We start from the raw sequence: 12358 nt of genomic DNA, 5'->3' as shown, positions 1-12358 counted from the left end.
GGTACCGGCTGCCATGCTGACTCTCTCTGTTCACTTCTTTTGCTAGACCCCAGAGAAAACCTGTGTAGAAGGCACATTTGGTGAAATGTGTGTCACTGTTCATTATTAGTCTTTTGGTTCTAGCAATGTGGCCACATTCATTTATTGGTGATGTTAAGTTGTCCTGACATTGCCCTTAAGACAGTCAGTCGTGTTTTATGCTCAGAGCGACAGGACAGACACTCATGAAGGACTGCACACGTTTATTGAATACACTTGGCTTCACTGTGTGCAAATTTCCAAATGTGAACTGTCTCTGCATACTTTATTACCCCCTGGGGTCAATTTCAAGAATTCTGGCGATATGGCTCAGTGTGCCGGTTAATTTTCTTTAAAACAAATGCTCATTTAAAATAATAACATGTATAGAAGACTTTCACACCTGAGAGCAAAAGTAAACTGGCTGTCAACTGTAGCTTTGAACTACCATGGATTCTTAGGATTCCTTAGAAAAATGTACCCTTAGAATATAATAGCCCATTAAACTATGTATACATAGTCCAGCAAATCAGTTGAAAAAAATTAATTGAAGTTTTCAGTATTTCTGCAAAGACGAAGTGGTGCAGTGAATTAGATAAAGAAAAAGGATATAAGGATGAACACAAAAATCCATGCTAGGTTACCTTTGTGTCTGTGCATGAGGACCCCAGATGTTTCCCTATGAGTATTTCTTGACACTGCACAAGTCAGGATAGACTGCTAATATGAACAAACATGCAATAACTGCTGGTACACACACATGCATTATTTAGGTAGTTTTTATTTATTTATCATTTTTGCTAAGAATATGCAGAACAGATTGGGCACTACACAGGATATTTTATGTTACAAAATAAAAAAAAAATTAAATCAACAATCTATGCCACAATCCAATGTGGATTATTTAATCTTTTTCATCTCTCCAAATTATAATTTCTTTTCATCTTTGCCATTATTTTACCCAACACTATCCTCCCATTTTCAGATGAAGCATTGCTTCTTCAAAACTCATGTCCTCCTTGACTCCATCCCTTCTTGCCTTCCCTGATACTTGCTCTTCAATCATGCATCTTAAATTCCTACTCTAAGAAATCCTCCTCTCTTTGCCTACAAATATCTTCGGATGATTTTCTCATATATAATTCCCCTTACCCTTTGTGCTTCCTGAAGCTGTTGTGCTTTTACTCTGCTTTCATTTACAGTACATTTCTGAAATAAGCCTCCCACCAATTCTTCACCACCTTTACAAGCTTTAACTTTAGGAAACCTGAATATTATGCCCTGACACTTCCCTCAAATAGTGTACTTAAAATTCCACTCAGACCTCCAAAGTGCAAAGCTTAATTACCGTTTCTCACTTCTCCATTCTCAGCCACACTAGTGCACTCAGCGTTGTTGGTCTCCCATCCTTTTTGAAGTGTTTCCTTCTATTGGCTTTAATATTATCTGACTTTTTTTTTTTTTTCCAATCTGAATATATTTGGATTCTGCTGCTTTTTTCCACAGGTTGAGTTCTTCCATTGTTTACCCTCATTTGTACTCTTCAGCACTCTTCCTCAGTGGGGTCATCCAAACTTACTATCTACCTCTTTGTGGATAAGACTCCAACTTTTTCGAAGCCTAACCTACCTTATCAGCTCTTGTCCCACATTTTTAACTCCCAACTTCACTTTTTGTTGGCACAAATTTATAACTGACTTTCCTATCTTGCTCCTCGTCTTTCACTTCTCTCTCTACCCTCTGCAAACCCCAAAGGGAAATTCTTCTATCGGCACCTGATTTCCATTCTTTTTAGGAACTTAAACGTAAAACTTAAAATTCTACTTTGATGACTCACTATTCTTTGTCTCTGGCCCTAATCCAGTTGCAAAGTCATACTGGCTTTTACTATTTCTCCTCTGAACCATTGTAGTCACTCTTCAGTAGGCTTCGTTCTGGTTTCTGTCATTCTTCCTTTCCATTTTTACTAGCATAAAGTTTTTTAATCTTTCAAATTGATTAGGCTGTTTATATAACAAATGTTCAATATTTCTTCAAGGCAAATTTAAAATAAATCCTACATTTCTTAACCTGAGGGTCTAGAGCTTCTATGATCTAGGCTTAAACTACATTTTAAACATGTTTTCTCTAATCATTTTTTATACCTATCACAGGTTCCAACCTACTTCAAATTTCTGTTTTCCTAATATTCCTGCATCCAAATCTTTGGTCCTGTCATTTTCTTTTCCTGGAATATTCTTCCCACCTCTGACTATATGAACCTTCAAAGTCTATCTCTAATTCTTTATGATCCTTCAAAGTCTATCTCCAATGGATAGCTTCAAAAAGAACTTCTTTAATCTCCATAAGAAGAAGTGACCATTCCATCCTTGAAAACATCTTGCACTTATCTCAACAATTGTCACATACTACCTTGAGGTCTATAGTATCTTATATTTGTTTGAGAATATGTCCATTTTCTCTACTTGACTGCAATTACTTCCAAGTAGCATTGTTTCCTTTGGGTTCTTCCAGGGCACATAGCAAAGTGCTTTGCTAGCAGAGATAGAATAGTTTAGTTAAAATCATGAGAGTCTAGAAGTTGAAGAAAGTTAGCTTCAGACCCTCTTCTAGCACTTTATAAAATGTGTTGTTTGAGGGAAGTTCTTTTTTAAACTCGCTGAGTCTCAAGTCTCAATCTTCTCTTGTAAAACAGATATTGTTCTACCTATTACATAAGTCTATTGTGAGGCTTACATGAAAAGATATATAAAGTACTTAGAAGAGTACATGGCATAAGAAGAGAGCTCATTGTAATTATCATTATTGCTGAAAAAAGTAACTATATCTTAAATGAACATATTACAGGAAAACTTAATCTTCGTCTCGACTGTGAAACTAGGATTTGGGAAAGAGAAGAAGCTAATGTTTTTATCTACTCACATTTATTTCCCCAGGGGTAACAAATTGATTTAGAGTCTTAGTTTCTAGTGTGCTATAATCTACAAAAATAAAATATGTATTACTTGTGTACAGGACCTTACATCATTTTAATTTTGTAAACATCTTCCATGGATATTAGCAGATTCTTATTGTGTAATTAAAATTATTTGATTTATCTACAAGTCTGACATTATTTTTTAAATATAGGTATTAATTACTTCAAAATACATGTAACCATTTATACCATACCTTTATTTATAGGTGTTGATTTCTCAGTTGAAGACCGTGGTCACTTAATCCAGTATTTATTTGAGTTAAGATTGTATTTAAACCTTTTAAACACCAGGTTAAAACTTTAATAATTCACTGTAAAAAAAATTCTACTAATTTTGTTTCTTTTTCCATTTTTTTAACATAACATCTCTTTCTAAAGGTCACATGTCTTTCCTATTCAAGAGAATTTGCATACTAACCTATTTTACTCCTTTTCTATGTATTTGTGAACAGCTGGTATGCAAAATGTGAATAAATAATACAAAACCTCTTTCACATCATTACAAGTGCTAAAAAGTTGAAATGAAAATTTAAAGATTAATTACATTGTGTTGGAATTTTCTCTGACTTAAAATCACTTCCCCATTCTCTTATTATGTACCTTTAAATAGAATGCACAAAAGTCTAAGCAATATACATAATGCATCCTAAGAGTCATTGTTTATATATTTCAGCTTTAATTCAACTATTAATATCTTTTAATTGCCTTTACAATTGTCAGAAATCAGTTTGTTAATAAAATATGTGGATGTATATTTTCCTCTTGACCTATGTTGTGTATGTGAATCCATTTACCTCCAGTTCTCTCAATTCCAAAGTGGTGGTGGTTTGGGAAAGAGTTTTAGCAGTCAGAGAAGGAAGGGCATGTTTGCTGGGGGATTTGAAAGGGGAGGTGTTGATGTAGGCCCTCCTTGCTTCAGCCAGCCTTTGCTGTCTTGCTAACCCTAACCCATTCATTCCCTTCCCCACGATCTCTCCAAGTCCGAGAGTCACCTTATTTGTTCTAAGGCTCTTGTTTGTAGAGACTCTAGATGCTAAATTAAGAGATTCTGTGACTCTTAAAACCCTTTAAATATAATATTTCTTCTTTGGGGAATCTAGAAAATAGACTGTCAATGAATGTGTCCTTTTTTTACTCTCTAGGAGAAGCTTTTGAAGATGTACCAGCTTCAAAGAAAGCTAAAGGTAAACTTATTATTTTAAGTTTACTTATGAGTTTTCTCTCAAGACTGTAATATTTTGACTGTCTGATTTATTCAACTATTCTTGATCTAGCCCTTACCTTTGCCTAAGCAATGTTTATACAGTAGACTTATTTTTAAACAAACAGCTTTTTTACATTATTTGGAATATATGTGTATATGTGTATATATATATATATTTGAATGTATATATATATGAATATATATATACACATATAATACACACACACACATATATACATTCATATATATATAAATATATATATATATATATTCATTCCAGCTAAATGATATATATATATATATATATATATATATATATATATATATATATATATACTGAACTAGTTGGATACCAGTTTATTTATAAGCCATTATTAGATGCATTTATTTGTCAACCTGCTTATAGAGCAGTATTTCAAAATTATCATATCACCAAGGATCAATGGGATGTTATTTGACAGCAGGAGGACCACATAAATGTTCAAATATCTGGTGATGGAAGGAGAACTGTCTCTGCGTGGTGAACACACAATGTGATATATACATGATGTATTACAGAATTGTATACTTGAGACCTGTATAACTTTACTAACCATTGTCACCCTAATAAATTTAATTTTAAAAATGTTCAAATATGAGGTTGACATATTTTAATTAAGAAAAATTGAGAAAATTCACCTTTACTAGTAACAATAGCATGAAGGTAGGAAGGAAGAAGGGAAGGAAAGAAGGAAGGAAGGGAGGAAAGGAGGAAGGCCTCAAACCTCAGAAAAATCCATTACAACCAGAGGCATGATCTTGAGCGAGTCTTTCCAGGACTAAATTTCTTCTGTATTTTAAGTGTTTCAACTAATTTGTTTTGCTTTTTTTTGTTGTTTTGTGTTTCTTTTTCTCTGAAGGGTTTCCTGACTTCCTAGTTTGACTTGTTATATAATCAATATTTTGTATTCTCCTTCCAAACTTACTTAGGGATAGTAAGAGTTTGCCTAAGAGTTGTTCTTACCATCAAAATATAAGTTTTGTGGCAGTGCTCAGAATTAATTAACAGGGTAGAAAATAGTGCTCTGAGAAAAGACACAAGAAAACAGGTACCTGAGTCTTATGAAAAACGATTTACACTTGTCTTAAGATACATTTTTGAATACTGAATGTTTAAATTATTTGAAAAAAAGTTAATTATTAAGAACAACTCTTAATATGATTTTGACTTCTACACCACTGCTTCTCACAGTGTGAATCACCTGGTGATCTTGTAAAATGAAATAAGTCTGGGTTGGTGCCTAAAAACTGCATTTATATTAATTTTCCAAATAATGGTGAAACTACTGGCACATGGATCATCACACCTTAAGGAGGAAGGTTCTTGATCTCATTTAGAATTTGATAAAATTGAAAACCTCACTTTTGATGAAACACGTACACACACACACACACACACACACACACACACACACTTATTCACATCTTAACATTTCACAGTTTTACAGGAAACCCCCCAAAAGTCCATCTATAGATGGACTTCTACCCAGGAGAAGAGTTCAAATGAATAGCTTCAAGTCATCTGTCGTTAGATAAACACATGGTACATGTCACTATATCAAAAGTCCTTGTGTCAGATGAGCAAAGGAAAGGATCTAGGCTATCAGTCTGCTGGTATTCTTTCATGGAGAGGATGATCACTGAAAACGTATGACCGTCACTAATTTAGAATTATTTTGACTAAAATGGTCACCTTATAGCCAGATTCCACCCTTACCATATTATAACCTTAAGTATCAAAGTCCTCTTCTAAAAACTGTGTATCCGCTAGCCCTCATCCAACAACATCTAAGACGTCAGTAACAGTTTCATGTTTGAACCCTTGCCATTAGCATACTACTACATTCTTTCCTTTCACTGGCTCCTCTTCTATCACTGGCTCTTACCTACTAAACTTTATAGAAAGAATCTGAATGAGAACCTAGAGTATATCACAAGGAGGGCAAGTAGCCCCTGTGTCTTTCATACTTTGCACCTGTTTAGATATTTTCAGTCCCTGAAAGATTTGTTGTATAATAGCTGTGAACATACAAGTTATTTACTTTCATATTTTTGTATCCACTAGAAGAAGCTGAAGATGTGTCTTCCACAAAGAAGCAAAAAAGTAAGTTTATAATTAGATTAAAACTATTAAGTCATTCTATATTAGAGATGGTACATATAAATTGAAACTCTAAGCTCTCTTCAGATCAGCATTAGAAGAAAAAGATATTTAGCCGAGAGATGAAGAATAACATCAAAGTAGGTCATTTATATTTCAAAGAGAAGTTCATCACTTTTTGTGTCAGGCAAGAGGCACGCCTTTAGAGGAATTACAAAGTAATGACTGAAGTGGCATTTATCGCAAGCCATTCTACACAGCTCTGGTTCTGAGCACTTCAACCGTATCTGTGCTGAAAAGTATTACTGTCTGCTTTATAAAAAAACAGCTGAAGTGGTATGCTGAACTTTTTTATATCAAAAAGAGAAAAGATGTAGGTATAGGTATCAGCAATTCAATTGCTTAGAAAATCACTTCTAAGATTGAAAGTTTCTTTTGATTTTTCTAGATATACGGTGGGCTCTTAATATTCAATTTTGAGGATCATTGATTTTAGAATGCAATCAATATTCATATGCAGTTAAAAATTCAATGTCCAGGGTTCTCATTATTTCACTATTTCTAAATTAGACATTTTTCATCAGATGGTAAAGCAATACCACCTGAATACCAATTTTGGATTCACATCCTTGTATGCCTCAAAGTCATTGCTGGACAGAATAAAGGAAGCAGTTTTTAAAACAGGTATAACTATAGTTTGTGTCACATAATGATTTTAAAGTGAAGAACAAGCATTTACCTGAGGACATGCTGTCAATGGTCTCTGGGTTCTACAATGCTTCTTCAATGTATTTCTGCAGGAAATTACAAAACTGTCCTCTATAATAGCAAATGCCTCCTACTCTGTATTAGTACTTGACTCATTGAACAAATATTAAGTGCTTATTGTATTTCAAACCCTGTTTAGATATTAGAGGTACTCATTATAACCCTTCAAATTATCAGGTTGTGAGAATCATAGGGACATAAGCTGTCTTAACAATACTTTTAGATATTATTGCAAAATCCAAAAAGTCAATGTAGGCATGTTTCTGATATATAGAACAACAGTTTTCCAATTTTTTACCTACTAGTAACAATTTGTGGTTATATCACATAAACACTTGATGTACTTTATTTTATAAATAAATATTAAAACAATTCAATAAGAGAGGTAGATTGTATCAATGCCAATATCCTACTTGAGATATTGTACTATAATTTTGCAAATATATTAATTGGGGTAAACTGGATGAATGTACAAAGGATCTCTCTGCGTTATTTCTTATAATTGTATACAAAAACATCTGCAAATACCTTAAAATAAAAAAGATTAATTAAATATCAGTGAGTAAAACAATTCAATATTTTTAGTAAAAAGGTATCAAATATTTCAAAATTCATTTGGAAGACTTACTGTAGCAGAACAACATATCTTGTTGTCACCTTACTGTGAAGTAGTTCTGTAGTCTGATATTCATATTTTAACTTTGCAGCTCTAAACTTTGCAGCTATAGTGATATTTTCATTAATAACCTATTCAACATCAACTAAATAAATGTGTCAGAACAGAGTCTACATATGACAACGTTCAGCTGGAAGGTGATCTGTCTTCAATGGACTCTTTTAGTTTCAGCAGTGGTGCTACCATTCCTCTTTAATGCAGGTCCAGCTTTATCGCCAGCCGTCTCAGTAGCCTGTCTAACCCCCAAGCTGCGACAACCTTGGGGGTACCTGTGAGTTGTGTTACTGCATCTTCTTGATGCTAGAACAAAATAGAAAATAATTCTGGATGAGATGAAGTGGAAAGAAAAAAAAAAAACTAAATTCAAGATTTCCCCAAAACTATTTTCATCATTGAATACCCAGTCATTGAAATCAACGGATACCCAGGGTGATGAAATCAGCAGGATAATCTTTTATTGCTTCCCTCAGGTTCTCTCTAGCCAGGCTTTCCTTTATTCTACTTCATTAACCCTTAGGTTTATATGGATTTGGCCAGCTTCCCCATATTCTCCAGATTATGTAGTAGGCTCATTGTCACTCTCTTTCCTGGCCATCGGCAAAATGTCTGTGGTTGGTTGACCGACTGCAAATGAACAGGATGGAAAACACTAAAGAGTCAGTAGCTGCCCCTGACTGTGCAGAGAGCTAAACTCACTATCTCTGAACAAAGCTGCTACATGGGAGCGCCAGCTTCCTGGGCCTAAAACTCATGCTTGTATCCACTGGGTACACTGCCTCCCTCAGCGTTAACTCCCTTCCTGTATTGCTTTCTGCTCTGACATCAGAGCTGCTAGCTGGAAGCATGGCCTGAATGATTGACGATGCCACCTCAGGGGAGCCCTTGCCTCCAATATAAGGACAACTGGAATGCTTCCAAACTTTGGGGACCACAAGGCTCTCTGTGGTATTATTAAAGTGCTAAAAAGAAAAAGAAGTTGGTTAGTTTGCATATTGATAAATTCATGTTTGAACCTCGTGATTATATAACAGTTTTTCTGAAGGCTGTACGTATCAGTAGATTCTTATAAAGTATGCACTTTGACTTTTTACACCAGATCATTTTCATTATCCTTTATTAAGGCTTTATTATGTACCAGTTAGTATTTCAAGTGCTTCATGTTTATTTACTTATTTAATTTCTGCACAACTTCTTCAAGGTTTTTGTTGATGTCTTGATTTTTCACATGAGGAATCCAAAACACAGCAAGGTTTAATAACTTGCCAGTCATTGCCAAGGCTATCTGGCTGCACAAACCATGTCCACATGCATTTGACTATACTGCCATGTTATGTTTTACCTCCGTTCTGGCTAGTATTCTGCTCGTTTTAACAAATTATCATGCTCTATTCCTTAGGCCCCATCAGTTTCTTTCAATGTGTCTACCTGAATGGATACAATGGCTATGGATTTCAGTTTCCTTTCACTCCTGCACACCGCCCTGCAGAGAGCTCTGGCCCACCAGGTTCTCCAGGACAGACGGAACAAGGACAGTAGACACACATGCATGTCATGATAAGTGCTTTACGACTTTAAAAATAGGATCTGCCATTTATCCACAGTGGCACAGGCAATTGAAATAATGGAATTCAGAGAATTTCTGTGAAAATATTTTACTTTTCTGCCTGATGTAGAGAAAAAAAGGTGGGCAAATAGATTGACTGCTAAGCAGACATGATGTAAGGTCTGGTGCTCAAGAATCTGTTATTTGTGTTTGTTGCTGAGCATAGGTGCTTATATATTTCGATTTCCACTCACTGTAGGGTTGTTCATAAATTAATTTAAAGTTTACTTAGTAATGGTCTTTTAAATGCAATAGACACAATCATAAAATGAATTCCTCATCAGTCAGACAGGCACTTATTATTAAATGAAAACACAGACTATGCTTTACGTTCAAAGGGTATAGGAACTTATATAAAAGCTACTCTTCTGCATCATGTGGGTATATAAACTCAATTTATGCAGCAAGTTGATCTATAATAGTTTGATTTTATTTATGTCTATTTCTATGCTCTACGGATGAGTTACAGTTGCACCAAAGAGTGCTGTAAGTTTCTTGTGAGCTCTTTTAGAGCTCAAAATATCTCTGAATTTTAGACATGACAAGAAGGAATAGAAATGTTTGATGAATCTTATCTCTAAGATTTGTCTTGAATTACAATTAGGACATTCACTCCAGTGGAAATACACCATCCAATTAGGGAGGTCTGGTGAATCATTTGTTTAAAATATAAGCAAATGAGACGTAGAAATTTCAGATGTCTCTAGACTGCGCCCTGATGACAATGTCACCTGGGTAAAATTTTAGATCAATTACTAAATTTGGGTGACACAGGCAAAAGTATTTTCAATTCACTTTCGTAGGATCCTTCTGTGGATATAACTAGGTTTTCTTTCTCAACAAGGAAATACATGAATGTCATCAAAGTTGAAGGAATACATTTGAAACGTAAGTGCACCATGAGATGTCTTACTTGTTTTTTAGGCAATTGGTTATCAGTGCCAATGAAATGAATGACAATCTTTAATAGGCACTTGGTTATCAGTGCCAGTGAAAGGAATGACAGAATGACAATCTTTAACTTACTTGACGATGCATCATTGGGAATGACTATTATGGTTTTGCCATTTTTTGGTCTCCTGGTGATATAAACTTGTGCTCTTTATCACATTTTTCTATCAATTCTAACAGCCATGCCACTGTGACATTTTCATGCTAACAGTTGCAACTCAACTTGTGACAAATTAACTCAGGAAATAAAAAGTTATCTTTTCTAACATTATGATTACCTTTTGGTGAGACAACCAGAGCCAATACTAGCCAAGTGATTTATTTTCAAGTATTGAAACTAAGTTCTTAAGTCCAAGATTTAGAACACTGTTTTATTAAAATATCACTAAGCTAGGGTATCAGTAACACACTCATTATTAATAATGGATTTTCAGTGACTTTTGTGAAAGAAGTTGGTCTTGGCCACATGATGGTAGACCTAACTCACACCGCAAAAGCCAAGATTACAATGAACCAAGATCAATGATACTCCTTATGGGAGTTGGGGGCCTGAAAGTGTGTATTTTCAGTACTGAACAGATGGTACCATCTTGCAAAGCCCCTTCCTGTAGCAATGGAAACTGGTGGGTAGGAGAGTGTATAGATTTTATTGCTTAACTGTCCTTCTAGCTTGTCCAATTTAATAAGTACAGGCATAGAGAGAAAATGTGGTAGATTTTTTTAGATTTTATAGAACAGAATGGTTTATCTATTAATTCTTTCATTCGATAGCTATAACTGAGCACTTAACTCTTTCTAGAGCACTGTGCTAGGCATGGGACAATATAAAAAAAATATCAGAGACAAATTCTGTTCCCAGTGTTATTCTGACACAATGTGTGACCTTAGAAAATGTACTAAACATACTATGCTTGTTTCCCATGTAAAATAAGGATTTCAAGACAAACAACCTAATACACAGATATACTGTGAACACTGATAAAATCTCTTACTATGGATATGACATCAAAATTAATTTCTGAAGCAATACTTTTGGATGTCTTCCCTCTGAGTGCTTTTCTACATTATATTATTGTTTCTTTTACTACCATGAAAACTACTTGATAAAAAGTAAAATATGACAACATATTGTAATTAGAATTTAGACAGATTATGATTACTTGTTAATAATAATTAATTGCTCATAAGAATTGTTAAGGTTTATCTGCTTAAAGTTACAGTGATGGTAGCACTTGAAAAAGATTAACTAAAGTCTCATCTATCTGTATGGTTCCACCAAATAAAGTATTTCTGGTCCTTTCAAGTTTGTGCTTTCCATTGTAAAAGGAAATGGTTGGTTAAAACTCTTTGTCTCTAGTAGCTCACTTATAATTCATGTCATATTTGTCATAAATATGTAAGCATTTAATAATTGTGTTAGTTCTCCATTTTGTTCAATTGGTATGAACCATCCTCCCCAACACTCTACTCTCTCCCATAATTCACCTCTTCTTAATAGAAGAAGGTCTGTAGAAAATAAATAACTACCTAAGGTTTTTGATTCATGTTTAGTTTCTATAAAACCTGACAAATTATCATTCAAACATGGCAAGGCTTTTCCAGAATAATGCCCTTGAAAAGCACCTGTATATTGATACATTCTGGTATATCCCTGTCAAAACTCCTCACAGAAATATTTTGGAAACTCATATATTTAGGGACTCAGATTATTTCCTTGAGTTATTTTATTGGGGAAAAAAAGATAATGAATATTAATAGAAAACTCATGGACCATCTAACCCAACTGGCACATATAGAAAAATGAACATAATCCCTAGAGAAATGCATACATTTTTTGAAAGTTACTGAATGAGTCAAAGCCAGGCCTAGAATCTTGGTCTGTTAGCTCCCAAATACCCTTAACTATATTGCTAGGTGTTATTATAAGCCTTAGCTAATTTATCCAGCATATCCATTTGTTTCAATCATAATCAATGTCAGATATGTAGCCTTATGTAGAAAGACTTGATTTTTTTTCTGCA

At 34.3% G+C, this 12358-nt stretch overlaps 1 protein-coding gene across 1 annotated transcript in view; it reads left to right on the top strand.

Moving 5' to 3' along the window:
- The window catches only part of LOC117020507 (triadin-like), a 38767-nt gene extending 26730 nt beyond the window's left edge, over positions 1–12037 (top strand). Inside the window, exons 9-11 of the mRNA XM_033103041.1 lie at positions 4138–4179; positions 6304–6342; positions 9180–12037. Coding sequence (XP_032958932.1) covers positions 4138–4179; positions 6304–6342; positions 9180–9319 — 221 coding nt within the window. The 3' untranslated portion in view covers positions 9320–12037. The remainder of the gene's footprint in view (positions 1–4137; positions 4180–6303; positions 6343–9179) is intronic.
- The last annotated feature ends 321 nt before the right edge of the window (positions 12038–12358 follow it).

The sequence above is a fragment of the Rhinolophus ferrumequinum genome, chromosome 3 (assembly GCF_004115265.2).
Source record: "Rhinolophus ferrumequinum isolate MPI-CBG mRhiFer1 chromosome 3, mRhiFer1_v1.p, whole genome shotgun sequence".
Lineage (NCBI taxonomy): Eukaryota > Metazoa > Chordata > Mammalia > Chiroptera > Rhinolophidae > Rhinolophus > Rhinolophus ferrumequinum.
Note: the sequence above shows the minus strand (reverse complement) of the source record. Positions and strands in the feature narration are given on the sequence as shown.